The sequence below is a fragment of the Schistocerca serialis genome, chromosome 4 (genome assembly GCF_023864345.2).
Source record: "Schistocerca serialis cubense isolate TAMUIC-IGC-003099 chromosome 4, iqSchSeri2.2, whole genome shotgun sequence".
Classification (NCBI taxonomy): Eukaryota; Metazoa; Arthropoda; class Insecta; order Orthoptera; family Acrididae; genus Schistocerca; species Schistocerca serialis.
In genome coordinates, this window is record NC_064641.1 from 753,383,365 (window position 1) to 753,410,227 (window position 26,863).

General features: G+C 41.8%; 1 protein-coding gene across 1 annotated transcript in view; it reads right to left on the reverse strand.

Annotated features, from left to right (window-relative positions):
• The window catches only part of LOC126473296 (pre-rRNA-processing protein TSR1 homolog), an 86,501-nt gene extending 61,473 nt beyond the window's left edge, over positions 1-25,028 (reverse strand). The window contains exons 1-2 of the mRNA XM_050100264.1: positions 24,805-25,028; positions 6,400-6,673 (exon numbers count right to left, since the gene is read on the reverse strand). Coding sequence (XP_049956221.1) covers positions 6,400-6,673; positions 24,805-24,913 — 383 coding nt within the window. The 5' untranslated portion in view covers positions 24,914-25,028. The remainder of the gene's footprint in view (positions 1-6,399; positions 6,674-24,804) is intronic.
• Between the last annotated feature and the right edge of the window lie 1,835 nt (positions 25,029-26,863).

The window sequence follows — 26,863 nt, forward strand, 5'->3', positions numbered from 1 at the left end:
ACATAGCTCTGACATAATATAACTCATAACTACACATGGCACTGTTCTGACCGTGCCTAACTCTTGCAACTTATTGAGGACATTGCATAGCTACCATTCATGATAAAATATAACAGCACAATCTGCAGGCTTGGCTAGCATCCACATTTGTGTTCAACCATACATTTCTCATGGTGTTCCCGAATTTGTCTCCAATCCCTGTAACTTCCATTAACCAAAAGAGAAACACAGTTGATATCGTACATTACCTCAATAACACACTTGTACAGCATCACTTTCAAGATAAACACTGGTTTGGATTTGTCAGACTGTTGCACAATGTGGCCCCACCTCAGGATAACAACCAAACAAACAGCAAAGGATACTAAGCTAAGTGACAACTGCCAGTCACTAAGCACACATTATAATGTCAGATAAAATATACCTTTTAAACAACTACATACTCTCGGTTCAAAATAATTTGGTTCCGTAGCTTGACGTGTTGTGTTATGACCACCATACCCTTCAAAGTGTTCATTTCATGAGATAGTTGACACGTAATTAGTGATGAAGCTTACCCACATGATACAAGAATAAACACTCTTTCCTCAACTGCTACTATATGAGTAATTGTTTGCTGAGATATCTGTCCGGCTCTCTGTAGCTTGAATGACTCATTTTCTCAAATGTTTCTACTCTAGAGTGGTAAATTTCTTCAAATTAGGTTGATGCGTGTTATAAACCCTTTCTCCCTATATTTGTTCAGCTTTCCTGGCACTACATCCTGTTGCACAATACAGTAGCATATGCAAATACTTGCATGTCTAAAAGTTCATTTCATGAGCAAAATGCTCCATCTATTACTACATGTTAAAGGTGTTGAACTCCACCATGGGCACATAAAACTCGTCATGTATTTATTTTCAAGGAGGAACCACCAGTATTGATGTGGCAGGAAGTTATTTGCTATAAAACATGAGCACTTTGTAAACAAATAGCCCACACGCCCCGCTCATAATAACAAAAATACTCATTTGTGACCGTATGTTTCTTACAGCTATAAGGTCACTATTAGCTGTATGATGTGACTCTATAGGTTTAGGATATCCTTTATACAGATTTCATCTTTGCACTGGTTATATTATTATTAGTTGTTGTGATTTAAAGTAATTATAAGTATCAATAACAAGTTGATTAAAATTTCAGTAACACCAGTCGAATATAGCAATATCATGGCCCTCTAAAAGTCAGTACTGGTTTTTTATGTGTCTGTAGTTGTAGTACTAAGAGAAAAGCATCAGAGTAGCTTTATACTTTGATTTACATATAAGTATCCCACATAATTTAACCAAAAGTATTTGTAGTGAGATATTTTTTTCTCTGTGAGTAAGTTATTCCTAAAGCTTAAAACATGGTAGTCAGCTAGAAGAAATTTGTGTACACAGTACATGAGGCAGAGGCTCACCATACAAAACCAAAATTTCTGCACTATTATGCTTGACATACAGGATTTGATGGTGTTTTAAAGCAGTAAAATGTACCCCTGACAATCACTAGGTCATTGTGACATACTTTCAGGTCTCCAGCAATGTCTAGCAGTTATGAAGTGTACTGGAATGAAGTTTTCTTTATGTCTTTACTTTGTCTACAGATGTAATGTTTACAGGAGATGCATCAGTGCATTCATGGGGAACTCATTTATATAGCTTCTTGGTGTCTTAGGATTGTGTAATGACACACTTAATTGTATTAACAGTAAAATTTAATTAAGAATACTATTAAATAATGTAACAGAATTGTTTGCCTGTAATTCCTTTCACGATGGGAAATATTTAGTACTGCCAACAGACACACAGGTGGTTTCATCCTGGGGTCTTAGTGACCTGTCCTTCCTTTTTAATTTTCCCCATTCTGTTCTTCTCTCCTTCCTTACTAGTTCCAAAAGTAGGATAGTGTTGTGTACTTTAATTTTTATGTATTTTTATTATAACTGTCATACTCACAAGGTCAACTCTATCTCTCTTGAGTGACTTGAACCATTACTGCTCACAGACTGTTGTTGTCAATGGAAGCTAATGTGCATACACTCCATTCACTTAAGAAATATACCTGATCGTACACAGTTCAGTCACATAACTGTGACCGCCGCCTATGTTTGACAACAAAATGCAATAACCACTCACAGACAGCTGCTGGCAGTCGTAGCAGTGAAGGGTACATAAAATGTGTTGGGGTATGTGGAAAAAAGTAAAGTCATTGTTGTAATGTGGAAACGGAGTGATTTATTTGACGTCCAAAAGGGCATATTATTGGGTTTCGGGCCAAGGGTGAAAAAATTTCCAAAAGAGGTAAGTTTGTAAGCTATTCACATGCTACCGTGGTTGAAGTATATCATGCATGACACAATGGCGTTATCCAAAACTGGCTATGAGGCAACTGTTGTGCACAACAGGGCATAGATGATACGGGGCAACAACAGGTGCAGTGATGTGAATAGGCAAATAGATATGCGACTGTTGAGCAACTGACTGCCAAGACAAACCATGAGGATACCAACAGTCTCTTCTCCTCAATGACTACTCGGCGAATGTTGCTACGTACAGGCCTCCACAGCAGGCACCTGGTTCATGCACTCACGCTAACTGCTGTTCACTGGCAATGAAGGCTGGTATTTGCATGCCAGTACCACAACTGGACATCTATTGAGTGGTTGGGTTGGAGTTGATTTGAGGAAAGAGACCAAACAGTGAGGTCATTGGTCTTATCGAATTAGGGAAGGATGGGCAAGGAAGCTGGCTATGCCCAGACAAAGGAACCATCCCAGCATTTGCCTGAAGTGATTTAGTAAAATCATGGAAAACCTAAATCAGGATGACCGAACATGGGATTGAACTGTCCTCCTGAATGTGAGTCCACTGCGCCACCTCATTCGGTCCACGTCTTTTCAGTTTACAAGGTCTGTTCAAAAAATTCCAGAACATTCGTAGTTTCGCACCAATGATGTGTTGGAGCGAAATGCGGTTGGCATCCATGCACACACCTGTATTTTACATGAAATTGCCAAAAATTTCATTGTTTTATGTCTATATAATGTAAATGTAAAGATTAAAAAATTACTCACCAAGCGGTGGCTGAACACACACACACACACACACACACACACACACAAAAATAACGTTATATCAGGCAAGCTTTTAGAGCAAGTGGCTCCTTCTTCAGGCAGAAAGATTGAAGGGGAAGGAAGAGGGATGCAAGAAAATGACTAGTGAGGTCTAGGAAAAGGAGTAGATTTCAGAACCACACAACAGGGAGACTTTCAGACAAGATGGGAAGGAAAGACTGGTTGTTGGGGGCTGCACTGGACGAGATTTGAAAACTTGAGAGCTTAAACGTGGAAGACGGGTTAATATGCAGGACAGAGATTATTGCGAAAACATCGTGAATGAGTTAATAAGAGTGAAAAGCTGAGTCCATTGTACATAACAGAGTTGGGGGAGGGGGTGGGGGTGGGAAGAGAGAGAGAGAGAGAGAGAGAGAGAGAGAGAGAGAGAGAGAGGTAAATTAAGGCCAGGTGGGTGGCAAGAACCAAGAACATGTTATAGCGGAGTTCTGAGAACTGGTGTCTGGGGGAAGAATCCCGATGGTGCGTGTGGCGAAAACAGGTACCGAGGTCATGATTGTCATGTTGTAGAGCATGTGCTGCAACAGGATATTGTGTGTTACCAGCATACACCCTCTGCCTATGCCCATTCATCCTAACTTCATCCTAATTCATTTTGATGTAAAAGGCCAAAAATTGTTTACATAACAGATGGTATACGACATGTGTCCTTTCACAAGCAGCTCTCTCTTTGATAGTATACATTTTGCCAGTTACAGGCCTCGTATAGCTGGTAGTAGGAGAGTGCATAGAGCAAATCTTGCAGTGGGGGGACGGTCTCAGTGGGAGATGAGTGTAAAGGAGCATAGCATCTGACAAGAATATTGCAGAGAGTGGGAGGTGATGAAAAGCTATTCTAGGTGGGGTGGGCAAAATCTCAGACAGAATGGACCTCATTTCGGGGCACGTTTTTAGGAAGTAATGGCCTTGTTGGAGTAGCCGGCCAGGATAATACTGAGTGACCAGTGATGTGCTCCGCAGCTGTTTTTGGGAGGGGTCAGCAACACCAGGACTGAATGTGATGGCCAGCAAAATCTTGCCTTTGAACTAGGCTGATAGGGTAATTACATCCAGTGAAGGCTGAGATGAGAATAGTGGTGTACTGCTGTAAAGAATCGTCATCCGAACAAATATGTTTGCCTCAAATGCCAAGGCTGTATGGGAGGGAATGCTAGACATGAAAAGGACGTGTGTTCTGCTATCACTTGGTGAGTGGATTTTTATCCATCCAATTAAATTATACTGACAAAGATTGGTTGTTTTCATTGTTGTATGTCTGTTAGTTATTGTTCAGTGCTGTGTTGAGTAGAACATTGTGTCACACAATTTGCGAATTTCGAGATGGCAGGGTTAGAGGAGCAATGTGTCTGCATTAAATTTTGCATGAAACTCAAGGAAGCCTTTACAGAGATACACCGAATGCTGCAGGAAGCCAACAGTGATGAGTGTTTAAGGCATACTCGGTGTTACGAATTGTTCACACAGTTTAAAAATGACTGGATGCACGTTAAAAGATGGGACATCCCTCGAAGTCTACTGACAACGCTCATGTCGGAAACATCAACAAATTTGTGCACACCAATGAAATACTGGCTGTCCAAGCGATTGCAGAAGAATGTAACATTTCAGTTGGATCATATCATGAAATCCTGACACAGCATCTTGGAATGCATCTTGTTGCTCCCTAGCTCGTCCCATGGCTCACCACAAAGACCTTTGCCTTGTAATCTGTGAAGAGATTTTGGATCACACAACTGAGAACGAGATGTTCATTAAGAGAATCATAACTGGCGATGAGACATGGGTCTAAGGTTATGATGTAGAGACCAAGGTACAATCTACACACTGGGTCGGGGAAGGTTATCCAAGACAAAAAAGCAGCTTGTCAGGTCAGGTCAAATGTCAATGATGTGCTGATAATTGTCAGTTGATGGTACTATTGGGACATGTTGCAATGGTTGCAAGAAAATGTGAGAAGGAAACTGCCTGAAATGTGGAGAGACAATTCATGGCTTTTGCATCAGGATAAGGCACTTGCACACTCATCCCTTTTGGTGCACAACTATTGCACAAAAAACAAAATCCTACATACGCACCAGACCTCATCCCGGTAGACTTATTTTTCATTTCCAAAGTAGAAAACTCCGTTGAAAGGACAAAGATTTGCAGTGATAGATGAGATAAAAAAAAATCTCCAAACGGAACTTTGCACCAGCCAGCAAGAGGAGTACCAAGACTGCTTCCAGAAATGGAAACGGCGTTGGGAGTGTTGTATCAATTGTGGAGGGGAGTATTTTGAAGGACGCCATGAACAATAAGTAAATAGTAAGAGGAGAAAAGTTTTGTGGAAAAAGTTCTGGAATTTTCTGAATAGACCTCCTATGCTCCATCAGGCAGATGGCCGTGGGCGTGTAGTGTGAAATGTCTAAAAGCAAACACCCTGTGTGCATGAGGGTTTGGGGAATGTTTTTGTGGCGTTTCTTGAGCAATCTGGTCATTGTGGAATGCTCAATGGATTAACGCAACTATGAATCTCTCTTTAGGGACTATGTCCTTTTGTTTTTCCTCTGCACGATGGTATCTACCAGCAAGACAATGTGACATGTCACACAGCTTGCAGTGTATTTGTGTGGTTTAAAAAGCACCAGGCTAGGTTTACCATACTTCCCTAGCCACCAAACTCCCCGAATTTAAACCAAACTGAGAATCTGTGGAGCCCCCTCGATCAGACTGTTCACGCCATGGATCCTCAACTGTGAAACCTTGCACAGGTGGCCAAAGCACTGGAGTCGGCAGGGCTACACGTCCCTGTTGGTACCTACCAGAACCTCACTGAGTCTCTTCCAGCAAGTCCCGCAATGGTCCGCACTCCCAAAGGTTTTTGCCGGGTGGTCACATTAATGTCACTGAATAGTGTACTTTCCTGAACGAGTATTGTGTAGTTGGATCCTTTACCAAAACAAATGCATGTAGGTGACACCATAAACATGTTTGCTTATCTCTGGTGCATTATGGTGTTCTTAAAATAATTATAAATAGCAATGGAACCTATATCTCACTATGTAATCACATTTGAAGAATTTAACAAAAAGTGGTTAACCTAACAAACAACAACCGTAGAAAGAATTGGAATGAGGATACACTCAATCTGACGGTCATTGTGCTATTCTGTTTCTGACCAAGTCTTATCAGACCAATTTATACACATGCACACACATTCATATTAACTACTTAAAAGTTCTATGCAACATAAAACCAACCTTATATGAACATTGCCTGTGGAACTGTTGTTGATCACAGCATCAGAATCAGCTTGCTTAAGAAGCTCAAGCACACCTAATGGATCAATTTTTTCTGATAAAGGGACGACTGATAGTAGGAGAGGGTGATTATTGCCGACACCAGATGAAAAACGTTTTTTAAGAAGCATTTCTTCACGTTTCTTTTGCCGTAACTGCATGGCTTGATTGCGTCTTTCTTCTCTGTGCAATTCGCGTGAAGCTTTTTTAGTGGTTGCTTTTGCAGAGACACGTCCTGTAAATATACAGAATTACACACAGTTTAAATGGCAGTATTTATTAAAAAAATGAGAGGATGACTACTGATACTGAAATGTTCCCATTTTATGGTAAATTAAACAAATGCACATTTTTATCATGTCACATATTTAACAACTCCTATTATTGAAACAAATAGTGAAGAAAACCACTACATAAGTATCAGAGCATACAAAAAAACACAAATGTGGGAGGCCCTTTAAAAAGTGGTGTATTTGAAACCAGGAGTCCACCCTTCTCCCCCCCCCCCCCCCCCACCAGTAGAGGGGAGAAAAAAAAAGTACTGTGATGACTTGTATGACACATTATTTTTGTGGTTAAGTATTTCACACAAGTACAACATAACTGATAGCCAAATCAGAGCCAGGAAATAATTATAAGAAAATAGAAATAAAAAAAAGTGCAGTTGTGTCAAGTACGTTTCATTTAATGATGCAAGTAGTGAATTGGAGATAATTTACCATGAACAAACTCTTGAGACTAGGCATGGAAAGATGGAGACATGACAAATATCTTAGAAACAACAAACAATACTAAAATGAAAAAGAACACTTTATATCATTTCCAACAGGTATTATGTCCACATTCCCTGAAACTTCAAAACCCTTTTAAGTCAGAAATTTTGGATACATCAGAGGCCGATGAGACTACAACAGAAGTGAGAACGTGCACTAACTGTAGAAAGAGCACCATTAGCTATGGCAAAATGTGTTCTGCCAGTTGAGACAACAAAAGAAATTAGAGGAAGATGAATGAGACAGTAAAAAGCTGTATTGCCTTAGAGACCACGGCTTCTGGTCTACATCTATATCTGTACTCTACAAGCCATGGTGAAGTGCATGAGAGAGGGTATGTCCCACTGTACCAGTTACTTGGGTTTCTTCCTTTTTCATTCACAGATGGAGTGTGGGAAGAATAATTGTTTAAATGACTCTGTGTGTGCTGTAATTAGTATAATCTTGTCCTTGCGATCCATATGTGAGCAATACATAGAAGGTTGTAGTATATTCCTAGAGTCATCAATTACAGCCAGTTCTGGAAATTTTGAAAGCAGACTTTCTCGGGATAGTTTACACCTATTTTCAAGAGTATGCCAGTTAAGTTTCTTCACAATCTCTGTGACTTTCTCTCATGGATCAAATAAACCTGTGAACATTTGTACTGCCCTTCACTGCATGTGTTCAGTAACCCCAGTTAGTCCTAACTGGGGTGGGTCCCACACCCCTGAGCAATAGTCTATAATGGGTCGCATGAGTGATTTGTATCAATTTCCTTCGTAGACTGACTGCATTTCCCCAGTATTCTACCAATAAACTGAAGTCTTCAACCCATTTTACATACAACTGAGCCTATGTGGTCTTTCCACTTCATGTATTTGTGATTAGGCTGATTCCAACTTTCTTTCTTTCTTTCTTTTTTTTTAGTGGACAATTTCACATTTCTGATCATTTAAAGCAAGTTCCCAATCTTTGCACGACCTTTAATTCTTATCAAGATCTGACTCAATATTTATGCAGCTTTTTTTGGACCGTAATCCATTACAGATAACTGCATCATTTGCAAAAAATCAGGGGTTGCTATTAATATTGTCCACAAGGTAATTAATATACAACATGACAATATGAACAGAAAGGGTCACACCTGAAGTTACTTCTACATCTGACAACGTCTTTCCATCCAAGATAACCTGTGTGTCCTCCCTGAAAAAAAAAAAATCCTCAACCCACTCACAAATTTTGACTGATACGCCATATGGTAGTACTTCTGACAATAAATGTGGATATGGTATTGAGTTAAAATGCTTTTTGGATGTTGTGGGTTGGCAGGAGAGCCAACACCGTGTTATTAGAGGAAGCCGAAAGGCACGCGTTTTAGCTCACGCAGGCTGGCGAGAGGTAGTATCAATAGTAACTGGTACTGGCACCTTGCTAGGTCGTAGCAAATGACGTAGCTGAAGGCTATGCTAACTATCGTCTCGGCAAATGAGAGCGTATTCTGTCAGTGAACCATTGCTAGCAAAGTCGATTGTACAACTGGGGCGAGTGCTAGGAAGTCTCTCTAGACCTGCCGTGTGGCGGCGCTCGGTCTGCAATCACTGATAGTGGCGACACGCGGGTCCGACGTATACTAACGGACCATGGCCGATTTAAAGGCTACCACCTAGCAAGTGTGGTGTCTGGCGGTGACACCACATTGGATATAAAGAAATAATGCATCTACCTGACTGCCTTGATCCAAAGTTTTCATTATGTCATGATCACTTCTACCATTATTCTTGTAAATGGGTGTGACATGAGAGAGGCCTACAACAGATTATGGTCGGAAGAGCAACTAACTCGCCTGCAAATTCACTATAGAATCTGACAGGCTTTCACTGGGCCCTGAGCTTTGTTCAATTTTAATTAGTTTAGCTGTTACTCAACACCACTGAAGACTAATACTTATTTCATTCATCTTTCCAGTTTATGAGGATTAAATTCGGACAATTCTGAAAGATTTTCCTTTTTAAAGGAACGTTTGAAAATAGAGGTCAGCATTTCCCCTAAGATTAAGGAATTTTAAAACAGTTAACAGAATTGTCAATGTTTATTACTATAAATTATGAATAAAGGTTTGATATGTATTAAGGCAAACACAGAGAACTCAGTTATTGTTAGTGACTTTGTTGCTAAAAATATTTACTGTGGTTATTTATTTATTTATTTGTGTGGTTCACATGCAGTTTAAATTACAGACATATGACATTAGTAATATTATGGTTGGTTGGTTGGTTTAAAAGGGGGGGAAAGGGACCAAACTGCAAGGTCATCAGTCCCTTGTTCCCAGTAAAACAATTTTCAGAGAGAAAGAAGAAAACAAAGAACACATACAGCACAATAACAGCAGAAAGCAAGAACCAGAAGAATGACAGAAGGACAACAAACACTACAATGGACAAAACAGGACAAGAAAACTACAGAGAGATGGAAGAAACAGGGAGAACTGACTAAAAACAAGAAAGCAGATTACCATGGCTGGCTGACCATAGGAATAAAAAAGGAGACGCCATTCACTCTGCAACACATTAAAACCTCCACCCTAAAAGCCCTAGGGCAGAGGACACAGAGGGACAAAGGACATGCACTAAAACTCAGATCACCCTCACAAATAAAATGTAAAACTAAAGCTACTGTTGAGGCATTGTCAACCAACACTGAAGTTAAAAACTGTCACAGAGTGTCTAAAAGTGGGTAGTCCGGCAAGAGGTGGACGACTGTCATTTGGGAGCCACCGCGATACTGAGGTGGGTCCTCGGGACGGAGGAGGTAACCATGTGTGAGCCACGTATAGCCAATGCGGAGCCGACAAAGGACAACTGATTCCCTGCGAGAAACCTGCAGGGAAGACTTCCACACATTCACAGTCTCTTTAATGACATACAGTTTGTTGTGCATACTGTTATGTCACTCCATCTCCCAAAGCAGAAAAACCTTGCGGAGTAAGACAGAATGCAGGTCAGTTTCGGAGATGCCCATCTCCAGGGGCAGTTTCCGCGTAGCCTGTTGGGCCAGACTGTCAGCAAGTTCATTGCCGGGGATTCCGACGTGTCCTAGGGTCCACACAAACACCACTGAACGACTGGACCATTCCAGGGCAGGGATGGACTCCCGAAGATTTGCTACCAAAGGATGGCGAGGGTAGCACTGGTCAATACCTTGTAAGCTGCTCAGGGTGTCAGAACAGAGAAGAAACGACTCAGCAGAAAAGGAACAGTTGTACTGAAGTGCACGGGGATATGGCCTCAAGCTCTGCAGTGAATACACTGCAGCCAGTGGGCAAGGAATGCTGTTCAATATGGCCTCTGTGGACGTAGGCAAAGCCATCGAGCTGTTGGTGTAAACAACTTCAGAGCCTCGGAACATGTCAAGAATCAAGAGGAAGTGACAGCCGAGTGCGGTGGGGATAATGTAGTCCTTAGGGTCATGCAAAAGGTCCAGACAAAGCTTCGGCCAGTGTACAATATGGAGATGTGAGAGGGGAGACACTCTTTGATTGCCTCCGTGACTTCCTGTGACCACCAAGGGACTCTCTTTCGCAGGGGGCATCCTAGGGAACGAGGGATCGCTTTTTCTGCCGCAGAAATTATTGTTGAAGTGACCTGCTCAATCACAACATGGATGGCACCATGTGGGGGAGATTCAAAGGTGACAACAGAGGTGAAAGCTACCCAGTCTGCCTTGTTTAAAGCCCATCTGGGTAGGCATCCATGGGCATGACGCCAGGGGAGTGACAGAAAGATGGGGAAGTGGTCACTGCCATACACACCATCATGTGATCTCCAGTGGATAGACGGGAGGAGTCCTGGGCTGCAAAACGATAAATCAATGGCTGAGTAACTACCATGAGCCACACTGAAATGTATGGCAGCCCCAGTATTTAAGAGGCAGAGATTGAGTTGGGATGTCAGTAAATTTTCGACATCTCTGCCATGGCCAGTAAGCATGGTGCTAAACCATAAGAGGTTATGGCTGTTAAAATCTCCCAAAAGTAGGAAAGGTTTATGGAGTTGATCAATCAGTGCAGCCAATACATTCAGGGGTACCGCACCATCTGGAGATATATATGTTGCAGTCAGTTATTTCCTGCGTCGTCCATATCCTGTCAGCCTCAGCGTCAAGAGGCACCTAACACTCTATTACAGTTGCTACGGATCTTGTAACATCCCCTGTAGCTGCGAAGGGCAGGGGTCTGCATTGCCAGGAACCAGCTTTCCTGGAGGACACTGCAGAAAGCAGGCGTAAAGCTTAACAGTTGCCGTAGCTCAGCCAGGTGGAGGAAAATACTGCCACAAATCCACTGGAGGATGATGTGATCGTGAGACTGGGAAGGCAAGAAACACTCAATGAGGCAGTCTAAGCCTCGGAGTCAACTGCTACCACTGACTTATTTCCTGAACAGGCTATGTCCATTGTGTCTCAGGGTATGGCAAGATCTAGGTCCTCAGCAGACGCCATAATCTTCATCTAATCCTCAGACGCAGAGCTTGTAGGCAGTGGTGGTGAGGGTGCCACCGCAATTCCCTTGGTCTTGGGGGTCTTCTTCCTGGATTTCTCTCATTGATCCTTAGGTTTCTCTGGCTGGGTGGACTTCACTGATTCAGTCTCTGGGACTGAGGATGATCGTGAAGCCCTGTGACCAGCTGCTTTTGGGCTCTTCAGCCACTGCCAGGTGTCATCTTTCTCACTAGCAGAAACCTGGGAAGGGAGGGACCCATGGGACCCATTCGGAGCGAGAGGAGCTGAAGAAGACTTACACTTCTCCGGCTGAGAAGTGGGGACTGGTGACCCCGATGGTTGGGGTGACAGTGCTCCTGAGGTAGGTGACGCGGGAGCATCAGGGAGACAAGGAACCCCCCCCATAAACGGGGCAGGTGTAGTCTTCCGCTTCTGACAGCCAACTGGAACTCATGGAACTGATGGGGCTACAACTGTTCTCGTAGCGACAGAATAAGAGGAGATCATAGCCACGGGATGTAGGCACTCACTGTAGGTTACTCGGTCCAAGGTCTTTTATTCCATGATTTTGCTTTCTCACTGTAAAGTCCTGCAAGTATGGTGAGCAAGGGGAATGATGCTCTCTGCAATTGACACAGATGGGAGGTGGGGCACATGGAGTATTGGAATGGAATGGACGTCCACAATCTTGACATGTGATGCTGGAAGTACAGTGGGAAGGTATATGGCCAAACTTCCAGCACTTAAAGCACCACATTTGGGTAGGGATGTATGGCTTCACATCAAAGCGTTAGACCATCACCTTGACCTTCTTGGGTAATGTGTCACCCTCGAAGGTCAAGATGAAGGCACCGGTGGCAACCTGGTTATCCCTTGGACCCCGATGGACGCGCCAGATGAAATGAATTCCTCATCGCTCTACGTTGGCATGCAGCTCGTCGTCAGACTGCAAAAGAAGGCCCCTGTGGAAGATAATACTCTGGACCATATGAGGCGTGATGGTAATGGAATCATCCCCCAACTTGTCAAAAGCAAGTAATGCCTGTGACTGGGCAGAGGATGCCGTTTTTATCAAGATTGACCCTGACCGCATTTTGGACAAGCCCTCCAGCTCCCCAAACTTGTCCTCTAAATGCTCTACAAAAAACTGAGGCTTCATCAAGATAAAGGAGTCCCCATCAGCTCTCATACTTATGAGGTACCGGGGCAAATAAGGTTCGCTGGCATCCTTAGCCTGGCATTCCTCCCATGGTGTGGCCAGGGAGGGGAACGATTTAGGATCATACTTCCTTGCATTGTACTGAGACTTGGAATGCTTAGAGACTGCTGGCATTTGAGCACCAGCACCAGTGGCCCTCTCAACTAGTGCCACCCAGCCGCGGCAAAGGCCACCTGGCACAATGGACATTGCCAGGAGTACCGATGCCCCAGGGTGACAGGCATCTACTCCTTGACATACATAGTGAGTTAATGGCACAGGCACCAGCAGAGTGATCCCTTTGTAGTCAGGGGGCTCCAACCAACACGGTACATGGCAGCCCCACAACGGACTGGCTACCATGCTGGATATGAGGTGCAAAGAATTCCATGGTCATCGTTGATGCAGAAAACGACACTGCATAGTGGGTGGAGGAAAACGCGCTCACGAAGGTGTCCTCACTCAAGAGATGCAGGATGAGCGGGACTGCAATGTCACGACAAGAAAGTGGGCTAAAGATCTCTATGCATGATGGACACGATGCAATTGTGAAAAATGCAGGTCAAACCCTACAGGGGACATCACTTACAGGCCAAAAGGTGTGAGACTCCTTTTAGTCACCTCTTACAAAAGGCAGGAATACCTCGGGCCTATTCTAACCCTCGGGCCCACAGGGGGAGTAATACTATGTATAACAGGAATATGAAAATACAAAACTACATATAAAACTAACTAAATGTCAATACCTAGCTTCCTAATCCATATAAGAGTCGTATCATCATTTTTCACGAGGTTGCTCCAACTCCTTAGTAGGAATGCAAGGAGCATTCATTTCTAATGTGCTTGACTGACTGGTACAGAGCCCCACAGTCACAAACCGGAGACTCTGTAGCACCCCATTTGTAAAGAGAGTCTGCACATCGGCCATGCTCAGTGCGGGCTCTTTTCAATTTGACCCACAGTTTCCTGTTGATTTCTATGCCAGCAGTACCACAGTTATACTTTCAAAATCACTCACTTGGCAGCACTATTTTCAAGATGTTTTTATATGAAAGTGTAATCTTCAGGATTTTCAGTAAGTTGACAGCTCTGGTCCCACAGGTCTCTCACTCCAGTATTACTGGCATGTAGCCATTCTTCTTGTTGTAACGCTGGGTTTCATCGTAAACTTGGTATGTTTTCCTGTGTGAATAATCCAGATTCTCCTGGAGCTTGCAGTATTCCTTAAGCAATGCATCACTTCTGTGGATTGTGGGTGGATAGATGTTGCTCAGTAGAGGAAGCCAATAAATTGGTGTTTGACAGATTGCCCCAGTTATTAACCACATAGTGTGGTTCAACTGGATGTCAAAGTTGGTGTGGCAGCTGTTTAGCCACAACGGGGCACAATACTTGGCTGCTGAGAAGACCGGCGCAATGAATGATATACGCAAGGTATCTGCTGAAGATCTCCATCATTCCACACAATTTTTTAATAATATTGTTAAGAGTTTTTACCTTGGCAGCACTATTTTCAAGATTTTTTTTTATATGAAAGTGTGTGGTCAAAGGTGACATCAAGGTATTTAGGGTACTTGTTATGGCAAAGAGTGTTTCCACTAAGTTTTAGTCTGACCTCCACGATAGATTGTTTGTCAGATGGAATGTACATACTTCAGTTTTACTCGTACTGGGTTTATGGCTCTGAGCACTATGCGACTTAACTTCTGAGGTCATCAGTCGCCTAGAACTTAGAACTAATTAAACCCAACTAACCTAAGGACATCACACACATCCATGCCCGAGGCAGGATTCGAACCTGCGACCGTAGCGGTCACGCGGTTCCAGACTGAAGCGCCTTTAACCGCACGGCCATACTGGGTTTATGTCGCCACTTTCTAAAATAGGTGCTCGCAATGGCCAGATCTTATACGAGAATTGTCCCCACTCATTCAAGATCCAAGCAACGGCAATATCGTCCTCAGAGCAGAATTTTGTTGACCTGGTATTGGGAGAACAGAGATATGTAGGTTGAATAATGGAGGGTCTGAGACGGAGCACTGTGGTAGACATTACTTAATTTCCTCTCCTTGTTCACATTTTCTCCCAAGTAAACACAGAAATATCTATTGTTTATCATGGCTTGTTTTTAGTAATTTGTACATCATCCCTTCTCTCCAGACTGTGTCATATGGTGCGGTTGGATCTATGAATGTAACAGATGTTTTCATGTTTTCTTGGAAACCAGCCTCCCTGAAAGTTGTTAGGGCCAGTACCTGGTCACGGCAACTTCTCTGTGGCCTGAAACCTGCTTGCTCAGCTGGGATAACTTCCAGAATGAATCTGCCAATTCTATTACGAGGGCTATGCCGAAAGTTTTTAGCAGCCCGTAAACCGCAAGGCGGAGAACAATGGGGTTGTTTTCATTCGAAAGAGCAATGTTTTTCGACCTTGGGACGTGGGCGCACAGCCCCTGGCTAGCGGTGATCCCCCCACAGCGCGGTAAGAAAGCACAAGCAGTGCCGAGTCAGAGACGGTGCAGGATGGAGCTGTCATGCCGCGACTTTCGTGCCGTGATTTTTGGCGATTATAAAAAGTGTTTAAGTGCCAAAGAATGCCATTCTTCTTTACTGCATGTTTTTGGTGAAGCTTCCCCTTGTAGGGTCACAGTTGGAAATTGATTTCGCAAGTTTTCAAGGGGTCAGCAGTCAATTGAAGATGAACCTCGTCCCCGTCGGGCAGCAACAGCTGTGACTCCTGAAAACACTGATGCTGTGAGGAAAGTGATCAAAGAAGATCCACAGCTTACATTTTGCAACATTGAAGGGACCCTAAATATTGGATCAACAGCAGCACAGACCATCGTTCATAGTCACTTAGGCCTTACTAAGAGATGTGCCCGTTGGGTGCCACATTCCCTGACAGAAAGCCAAAAGGAGGTGAGAGTGGACTGGTGTCATTTCATGCTCGAAAAATTCAGTGGAGGGAAGTCCCAAGACACCTACAATATCGTCACAGGTGATGAAACGTGGGTCTACCATTATGACCCTGAAACGAAGAGACAGTCTTCTGTGTGGTGCTTTCCAGGGGAGGAACCACCCACAAAAGTTCGACGAAGTCGGAGCTCTGGAAAAAAGATGGTGGCAACTTTCTTCACAAAAATCGGGCATCTCACATCTGTGACCTTGGACACATGTCCTACAGTCAATGCTGAATGGTATGTGAATGATTGTCTTCCAAAAGTCATTGCCACATGGAAGTCACAGCATCCAAAGTCCAAGAGTGGGCACCTTCTGCTGCATCACGACAATGCATCTGCGCACAGGGCTGCCAGAATGATGGACTTTCTGGAGAAGGAAAAAGTGCAAGTGTTATCCCATCCCCCCTATTCACCTGACCTGGCCCCCTGTGACTTCTTTCTGTTCCCTAAGACTAAGGAAAAAATTCAAGGGCAGCAGTTTTCATAAGATGCGCAAGAGTGCACTAAGTGACATCCCAAAAGAAGCTTGGACTGACAGATTTTATAAGTGGTTTCAAAGAATGGAAAAATGTATACATGCTAATGGAGAGTATTTTGGAAAGTTGTAAACATTTTTTTGAAAATAAATTTTTTTCACACATTCTGCTAAAAACTTTCGGTAAAGCCTTCGTATAGATGAGCCTCTCTTAGAGTTTATAAGTACAGTTCAAAAGGGAAATCGGTCTGAAACTGTGAGGGTGTCAGGTGGTTTACCTGGTTTCAAAATTGTCAGTATATTTGTTCTCGTTAGCTCGTTAGCAGTGATCCACTATCTAGGATGTTGGAGAATAAGCGGACCAGCCATTTTTTCCCACCATTACCCATGTTTATCAGAAATTCCATGTGTATATTATTCAGACCAGGTGCTTTACCATGTTTAATTTGTTTCAAGGCCTCGTCCATTTCAGTCAGTGTCAATGGAGAAAAGAAATTTGATTCGTTTGGGCACTGAGCTTTTAGAGGTGCGAGTTGTTCTTTTATTTTGGAGGTACGTTGTCTGTCACGGAATGATCTAGATGTTGCAACTATATGGTCAGCGATTTGGCTACCTGAAGTACCAGGTTTCTGCCCGGATTTATTGGATGCTCCACCAAGGTTACGCAGAAGTCTGCATGCCTTTCTACTTGAATCTCTGAAGTTTATTTACATTTTCTACCACCTCACACTATCATATTCAGTTGGCAGCATCAAGACTTTGGAGGAGGTCATCTGCAATATTGCTATCACCAGTTTTGTTATACTGTTCATAAAGTTGTTCACAATGCCCATTCCAGTCTGGTATTTATTCCTTTCTGTATCCATGAGGGATCAACTACTTAGCAGTAGTAAGAACAGCCCCGACGAATCAAGGGTAGTTTTTAGGTCCTGGTGGAATAAAACAGATATATTCATCTAGGTTGTCAGCAAAACTCTGCCAATCAGTCCTGTGGAAGTTCCATCTGGGTTGTGGTACAGATCTCGCACTGATAGGACATCATGTCAAAGCAAAATGAAGTGTAGAGTGCTATTGACACGCAATTTCAAATTGATTCCATATTTCTAAGTTTCCAAAAGGCTTTCGACACTGTACCACACAAGCGACTTGTAGTGAAATTGTGTTCTTATGGAATACTGTCTCAGTTATGTGACTGGATTCATGATTTCCTGCCAGAGAGGTCACAGTTCGTAGTAACTGATGGACAGTCATCGAGTAAAACAGAACTGATTTCTGCCTTTCCCCAAGGTAGTGTTATAGACCCTCTGCTGCCCTTATCTGTATAAGCGATTTAGGAGACAATATGAGCAGCTGTCTTAGGTTGTTTGCAAATGATGTCATTTATCGTCTAGTAAATTCATTAGAAGATGAAAACAAATTGCAAAATGATTTATAAAAGATATCCGAATGGTGCAAAAATTGGCAATTGACCCTAAATAATGAAAAGTGTGAGGTCATCCACATGAGTGCTAAAAGGAATTCATTAAATTTCAGTTACATGATTAATCAGTCTAATCTAAACGCCAAAAATTTAACTAAATACCTAGGAATTACAATTACAAACAATTTAAATTGAAAATAACATGTAGAATATGTTGCTGGGAAGGCAAAACAAAGACTGCATATTGTGGCAGAACACTCAGAAAAAGTAACAGATCTACTAAAGAGACTTTATGAATGCATGGTGTCTGTCCCTTTGAAAAACAGACACCATGCAGATCCCACAGCTGTGAAACACTATATGTAAATCGAAGGGGGATCACTGCTTTCAGATGCAGCGGGACATTAAGCGGAATCAGCAGCGCCAAGTGAAAATGTGTACCGGACTGGGATTCGAACCCGGTATCTCTTGCTTACCAGACAGGTGCGGTAACCACTGCACCATCCGGGACACAGTTTTATTGCAACTGCACAGAATATCTCAGTGTGCCTCATGGCTAATCCATACTCCCACCAAACACCACACTTCACAAAATTACTCAACAAGCAGACACCGAACAATGTGTTAGCATGGAACAATAACACTCTAGAAAACTAACTGAACTTCATGGTCTGGAAACCAATGTTGCTACCACATTGATTGGCTGACACTACCAGACTCCACCTTGTAACTTTTCAGAAGTGGCTGTGGACAGGCATGAGGATGAACACAAACAAGTCTTCAATTAATCCATCCACCTCATGCAGCCATGAGTTTGTGTGTTTCCGTCTTCACATAATGTCCAGGCACAATAGCGGCAAGCATAGCAATGACCAGAAGCCCAGTGATGCGAGTTGCTCATACAGTGGTATGCTGACTCGGCACTGTTATTTGATGGCATCAATGTGGTATCCAGCAGGGCAGCAACATCTTATACTTTGTAGCAGGTTGTGGCATCCCAGTGACGTGGCGATGGTGTTGGCCAGACTCGAAGTCTGGACCACTGCTGAAGAGCAGGAGTGAGCAGCTGGTGATGTGGCTGCTCAGGCTGTACTGGTATGCAGAGATTTATGCATTATGGCCCAGTGGCATCTGAGTTATAGTGAAGACTCCAGACTTGCAGAAGCAGACTCATAGCAATGATCGACATGCAGCAGGTGTCGAGTGTGGCCCTGCCGTGCCATGCCAATCATGATGTACTCTGCTGGTCCGGGGTAAAATGCAGCACTGACTTCATGGAAAGGTGAGATCCGCTACTGCAGAGAAGTCTGGAATATAGGTTGATGAACAGCATCTATCTGTTGACAGGTCGATGTCTGTCAAACTGCAGAAGCTTCCTGGAGGCCAATCAACATCCCAGGTCATCAGCATGTGGAAGTGTGATGACAAGAGAAGTGGGCACACAGCATGAGGGTTCTTCAGTCAGCACAGTCAGCAGGATACTGGCCACGGCTGCTGGTGTTCAGATATGGCACTTTCATTGGCTGTGGCTTAAGCTGTTACAGTTCACTGTAGAAGCAAATTATGTTGAAAAGTAGACAGCAATTACAGCGTGACTCAACGGACTCAAGTTCTGGTGCACCACATATGCTTTTTTATTTGTAGTCTACTATTGCTATTCGAGTTCACATATTGTAATTTTGCAATTTGGAGATAGTGAGTGACTCTGTGGACACTAGAAAATGGAGTGCCAAGTGGAGAAATTGGAACATTTCTGACATTCTTGAGGTCAATAGAGAGGCAAGATCAATGGAGTCCACCAAAAACATTTGCGCCATGTATGGGGATAATGCCTTTGGACAGAGCGCAGCAACAAAATGGTTTTGACAAAACAGTTTTGACATTAGTGACTCTCCACGTTGAGGAAGACCTTCAGGGTCTGATGGAGATGATTTAAATGGGTATCTGAACTACAGAATCAGAAAATTTGATCAATTGTGATCATTTCACTATCATGAGACATTTGCATGCAATGGGAAAGATTAAAAAATCTGGTGTTTGGGTACCACATGCTCCAAGCTAAAACCACAAAAATCAGCGATAGGCCATACACGCAACTCTGCTTGTCATCAATTAGCTCGTGAACAAGACCGGGCATTCCTATCCTATATAGTTACTGGTGACGAGAAACGGTGTCTTTATGCTAACATAAGGAATAGAAAGGAATGGTTGATCCCAAACAAAGCAGCAACTACCCGTGCTAAGACCCGCGCGCATCCACAAAAGATAATGTTATGCGTCTGGTGAAACATGAATGATGTGGTGTACTATGAATTGATTTCCCAAGCTGTAACCATCAACACTGACATTCAATGCCAATAACTGAGACGTCTTGCAGACACAGTCCAGAACAACAACCAGGAAGACTGTGTGAGGTGATGCTTTTCCTCAATAACACCCAACCACATTCTGCTAGACTTATAAATATCACTATACAGGAGTTGGGTTCGGATGACCTTTTGCACCTACCCTACTCACCTGATCTTGTGCTCTCAGTTTCTCACCTTTTCCACTCTCTATCCAACAGCCTTCAGGGAACTTCTTTCCAGACGATTGCTCCAAATATGGCACAATGAGTTCTTCTCCTCAAAACCACAAGATTTCTAGTCACAGAATCGAAAAGTTATCCCAGCATTGGTAGATTATTGTAAATATTGAAGGAGAATATACTACTGATGATTTAAGTCTCTGTTATGTGTATATGTGTGTTCTGTTTACTAAACCTATGAAAAAACACTATGAACTTATGCACCAACCCAATACAACAAGATGATATTACATGTGTAACTATGTTACTCTATAAAAACATAGTCTTCTGTACACAGTACATAGCAGAAAATACTTCCTGCCAAAGAGACTAACGTAAACCTAAAGGTGGATTTCAATATCATAATTACAGTGGAAACGGCACCAGGTTTTAACAAAAGTAGAAAGACCTTCCTACATTTTTACAAACTGCAGTGATGCTGATCAAATTTTGTACAAACATGGCATATGGTTTAAAAACGGATACTTGTTCTACAGCCCCATAGCTAACAGGCTCATCTGACTTTGTCAAGTTGAATGTGAAATGTTGACTGTCCAGTGAGGCAAAGCAATTGCTTTGCATATGAAGAATAACTGTGAAGGATCTACATCAAATGGTACTAGTACAGAAGTGTCAAAACAGAATGATGAAGTAGTTCTTGGGTTCAACAATACTATGGGTGAAGAGGACCCTCAGTCACCACATTTTCCCCTGCCGAGGAGCTCTTGCAGTTATTATGAGATAGCAAGGTAGTTTAAGTCATCTGCTAACTGGATACTCTGCAAATACAACTGTACCTCTTAACCCATCAAAATGACATTTTTCCACTGTTCACGATGCCTATGATCTGACAAGTCTGTGAACAATGAGCAACTGCCAGTGTGACAATGAAGGATGTAGCCCAACAGTCACTGTGGTGTGAGCAATGTAACAAATTTTATAGAATCTTCATCTATCATCATACATACAACACTAAAACAGATAACTGTTCATTCACATTTCTTAAAGTTTGGGGAGAAGAGATAAGTACCTAGAGGTTTGCTGATGAGATTGTAATTCTGTCAGAGGCAGCAAAACACTTGGAAGAGCAGTTGCACTGATTGGACAGCGTGTTGAAAGTGTGACAAAGCGAGCTGGGATATTTTTACTCCCCCTCTTGTTTTGCCATCTGCCTACTTGAAATTCTTTTTTTCACTTTTAACTAATTACCATTAACACACATGAATATAATCTGCTTATTCATAAAGGAAAAAGTTTGGACCTCAGTTTTAAAGAATATAACACCAGATCTAACTTTGTGCTTAGTTTGATGTATGTAACTGATTTTCTAATTATTCATTTTGACTATTCCTAGTTAGTATCTTTCATTATAGGGCAAAATCGGCAATTGTTTCATAACTTAAATTCTACTGTTGACATACAAACAAATATAAATTCTATAGGCTACTAATTATAAACATTTGGAAGATGAATTACTAGTAATCTTTAAGTATTTATTTGGCTCTATTTGAAAACACGTTAGCAAAGCCAGCCCTTAATTAATTACAAAGTAATTAACAGTTTTATCAAAAGTACTGCTTGCGTAAATACATACGAGGGTAATCTCAAAAGAAAGGTCTCCTCTTTTTTTTAAAAAGTACATAGACCTGTTTATTTCTACAATGGTTTACATCAGTTTACAGCATGAGCATTTAGCTACTTTTCAACATAATCACCATTTCTGTTGATGCATTTTTGTAGGCGCTGTGGCAGTTTTTGTCTGCCCATGTCATACCAGCTCGCCACCATGCTGTTCAGAAAGCGATGAACCTCTTCTTTCACCTCGTCATTGGAGCTGAATCGCTGGGACCACAATTAACGCTGACAAGTACTGTGAGACTCTGAAAAAACTCAAACGGGCAATTCAGAACCAGAGAAGAGGAATGTTGAGCAAGGGCATACACATTTTCTATGACAACGCTCACCCACACACCGCTCAGCAATTTGTTGCCCTCCTGCAACAGTTTCAGTGGTACATAATGACCCACCCACCATATAGTTCTGTCTTGGTGCCCAGTGACTATCACCTGTTCCCTAGGTTAAAAGAACATTTGGCCAGAAAGTGATTCTGCTCTGACGTCGAGGTGAAAGAAGAGGTTCATAACTTTCTGAACAGCATGGCGGTGAGCTGGTATCACATGGGCTTGCAAAAACTGCCAAAGCATCTACAAAAATGCATCGACAGAAATGGTGATTATGTCGAAAAATAGCTAAATATTCAAGCTGTAAACAGATGTAAACCATTGTAGAAATAAACAGGTCTATGTACTTATAAAGAATAGGAGACCTCACTTTTGGGATTACCCTCGTATGTTAATTTCATGATTTAAACAAATAATTCAGCCTAAACCTTGCAGTAGAAGAAACTGTTTAAAAAAGAAGTGAATTTTTTGATGCATTCAGTTAATCTAACAAGTTAAGTTTTAATTGTAATTTCAGTAAATTAAACTTTGAACAATGTGTAGTTTCAGCACCTATTATTGTGAGGATGTACAAGGGCCAGATTTTTGGTCCCGAGACAGCCAGTCCACTGCCGAGTTTTGGACGAGAAACTTGTGTTGATTAGAACAACAATGCTTCAACTAATTGTGAAATAAGTGTTACACAATTAGGCCATGTGTTAAAACAATGACAGTGTCTGATCCATACTTATGTTTCTATTCTTCAAGAACTGTGAACTTTGTGGTTAGGTTTTTACTGCGCGTAGATGTTCAATAGTAAACTATTGTAGCAGTGTGTGGATGTTTGCCTGAAACCTATTAATGAGGCTTATCAAAGGTTAAAACAATAGTCACTGGCCACATTTAACTGTGTAATATTGGGGGGGGGGGGGGGGGGGGGCGAACAGTGAAAGTAAAAGACTGTGAAACACAACTGTGCATCTGTCAGCTACATCATTTGCAGTAGACAGTAATGCACTTCCACTCCCTGTTTTTTTTTTTTTTTTTTTTTTTTCAGCCAGGACATTGACACCGAGGACAACAAATGAAGAAATAAAAGAAAGCACAGGGAACGTCGTCACCAAAGGAGGAGACAAGATGAACATCAATAAAAGTGACACAAAGATAATGGAATGTAGTCAAATTAAATCAGGTGATACTAGATGAGTTTTGTTATTTTCACAGCAAAATAACTCATGATGGCCGAAGTAGTGACAATATAAAATGCAGAACTGGCAATGACATTTCTAAAGAAGGGAAATTTATTAACATCGAATACAGACTTAAGTGTTAGATAGTCTTTTCCGAAGGTATTTGTATGAAATGTGGCCATATGTGGAGGTGAAACACGTACAATAAACAGTTTAGACAAGAAGAGAATAGAAGCTTTTGATTCTGTGACATCAAGGGATCAAGGAATCACCAATTTAATATTGTAGTTGCAGGGGAGGGGGAGAGAGAGAGAGAGAGAGAGAGAGAGAGAGAGAGAGAGAGAGAGAGAGAGAGAGAGAGTGTGTGTGTGTGTGTGGTGTGTGTGTGTGTGTGTGTGTGGAAGGGATAGAAATTGTAGAGGGTGACGAAGAGATGAATAAGGGACGTAGATTCAGAAGGATGTAGTTTGCAGTAATTATTCAGAGATGAAGAGTCTTGCACAGGATAGAGTAGCACCAAATAAGTCTTTGGACTGAAAACAACAACTACCACCACCACAACAACAACAACAAAATGAAAAAAAAAAAAAAAAAATATTTTCTGTGTGTTAGTATTTGTAAAACCCTCGACAATGCAAGCATATAAGACTGCCATTAATATAAAATAGATTTTTTGTCCACTCTTAAATGTATGATGCCCCTGGAGCCGGGGCATCATCCTTTGCATCCCATTTTCCTGCAGGTAGGTGCACCTGTGATATTTGATGTACATAATAAGAGAGACGATCTGGGAAACCTAAGTCATTGTGTTAACAGTCAGATCATACTTTGTGTTACCAGATTAATACTTGGAGAAAAAAAAATCTGAAATTTGATACTTATTGTTTCTTTCATTTACTAATTCGAAATTTATGCATGAATTGATTGGAAATAATATGCATCATTACTAACAACCAATGATATATTGTATGTAAGGACGTCAGGTATTTATGATTTTAAAAATATTCATTTCTCACATAGGGCCTATTTATCTATAAGTTGTAGAACACTGCAAAAAATCATATAGATTCATATGTTATAATAATAGTCTACTGGGTTGTATAATTCTGTGTTTACATGACGTACTGTAGCCCAAGAGCTGACCATGCTATGAACTTCTTTTGTAAGGCATTCACTACATCGATACGAGAAACCTTACTGTACTTCTGATACCAAATCTAAACCAATGAACACCATACGCTGAATAATAGTGGCACACTAGTACCCTCAATTACAACGTCACGCTCACATTTTCCTCAGTACAAATCCATTATACAAGTCGCAAGGCGTTTAATTATCTTGCTGTAGTACGAAAACATTTACCTACCCTTAAGAGCATCGTGAATAGCTCCTTTACTCCGATGACGACCATGTTTATGGGATTTATTTTGTTGCTTAAGTACACCAGGTCGATGACGCTCTTGAACGGAATTCATTTTAACTTTGTGCCAAACACAATTTTCCTTCTGCTATTTCACCACGATGCAACACTGCTCACCACTAACAAATAAACAAACACACGTGCTCAACCCTGTTCAAAGATGTCACATCTGCGCAGACAGATCGTTGCGAGTGGACAGAAGATTTGCACCAACCTGAGGTTTGTGCAAACCTGGAGGTTGTAGTTGGAGGTTTGAGCGAAACTTCTCAAATCTGTGGGCTCAAACCACATCTGCGTAGACAAGATGGAGCGTGTGGACAGGAGATAGCCGCAAATCTGGCGCGAATCAGCTGTTTGCTCAGTCTAATGTTTGTATTTGTGCGCACAGGGTATTAAAATGGCTGATACTCGTCAGTGTTCTCGAGAGTTGTTAGTGAATTCCTCGAAATATATAGAAACCACCCATGTTTATGGGACATTAAAAGTAAAGAATATAGTAACCGAGACTAAAAGACAGTACCATACAATGCTCTAATTGAAAAATTGCGGGCAGTTGACGCCTCGGCAAACAGAGAAACAGTAATGAGAACAAAAAATCGTTGCGAACTGTTTACCGTTAAGAGTTATCCAAAGTTAAGAAATCTAGATCTGGTGTAGGAGTAGATCAAGTATACCAACCAATGTTATGGTATTTTGATCTGCTTGGCTTTCTTAAGGTTCGCCCTGCAAATCTCGCAGTAAATTTACGTGAGAAAACTGCTTTCGCTTTAGCAGCCACTGTCTACACCATTTTTACCGCTTTCTCTGTTTCCTGCGGTTGGTCTGAATGTTTTTTGCAACACAAGTTGCGAACACAGACCACAACAGAACTTCCTCAATTTCTGTTTCAAAATAGCTGAATTAAATCTTTGACGTGTATGGGGAGCGTAGTCGCTTGCCACTGATATTTCTTTTTTACACCGATAGATGGCGGGCGAGTAGTAGATTGGGGTTGGTGTCGTGTGAACACACCACATTTGCAGCGATCTTTTGCATGTACAGACATCTGCGCCGATGTCTGCGCAGACAGATCGTTGTGTGTGGACTGGGCTTAATTTATTAATCAAAATGTAGGACAACAGTTTGTGAGGAAGGTAGATTTATCACAGGTAAAGATAGTATTGATAATTTTTTTCGGCTACAAAACGAATAATTTTTAAAGCAGAATATTCGCTCGATTGGTGTTGCACAGTCTATGGATTTACGTCAGTCTAATCTTTGATTGCTCGTAAAGCGCTCGTATTTCAAACACAGGCTGGGAAGAACTTCTTGTTGCCCCTGTTTTGTGTTGCGCATTTTGCGCTCGAAAAGGTAAAGTAGATTTTGCTTCGTCCTGTCATCTGGCTGTGAAAAATTTATAAGTTTGAATTCCTGCAGTCATTAATTCAAAATGCAATGTCTTTGCCAATTTCTTCTTGGTTCAATAGAAATTATTTCGAGGAGCTTGAAATAGTTTTTACCCTGTTTGTAACAAACAACACTAGATTCCTCAGTAAAATTACGATACCGTTCTGCGAACACTCTTATCTTTCTGAATGGTTGAAATTCAATGCCGGAAACTGTATACTCTACTTGTTCCTTTGAAAACTGGGCACTTATGCCGTTTAGGGGGGGTACATGCGCAGATCACGAGAAGAGTATCTATTTTTGAAGTGTTAATCATTCGCTTTATTTTGTCGATCCCTGTACAAACGCAACCACATATAACGTGGAGTCAGTCTGGCAAAACGCTAAAGAAAAAAAATAAATAAAAGGCGTTTCGGAACTCACCGTGCTATGCTGAATAACTACCTGGCGGAATTTCTCTGGCGTCAACGTTTTGGGGAAAATCCATTCCACAATTTCATTGAGTATGTTCGAAAAATGTATCCTAATGCTGCTAATTAACTTGAGGTAGCTCTTTTTACCTAATCTGTGATTCGAGCTTTAATGTATATCTGTGCAAAATAAACAAATATGATTTTTT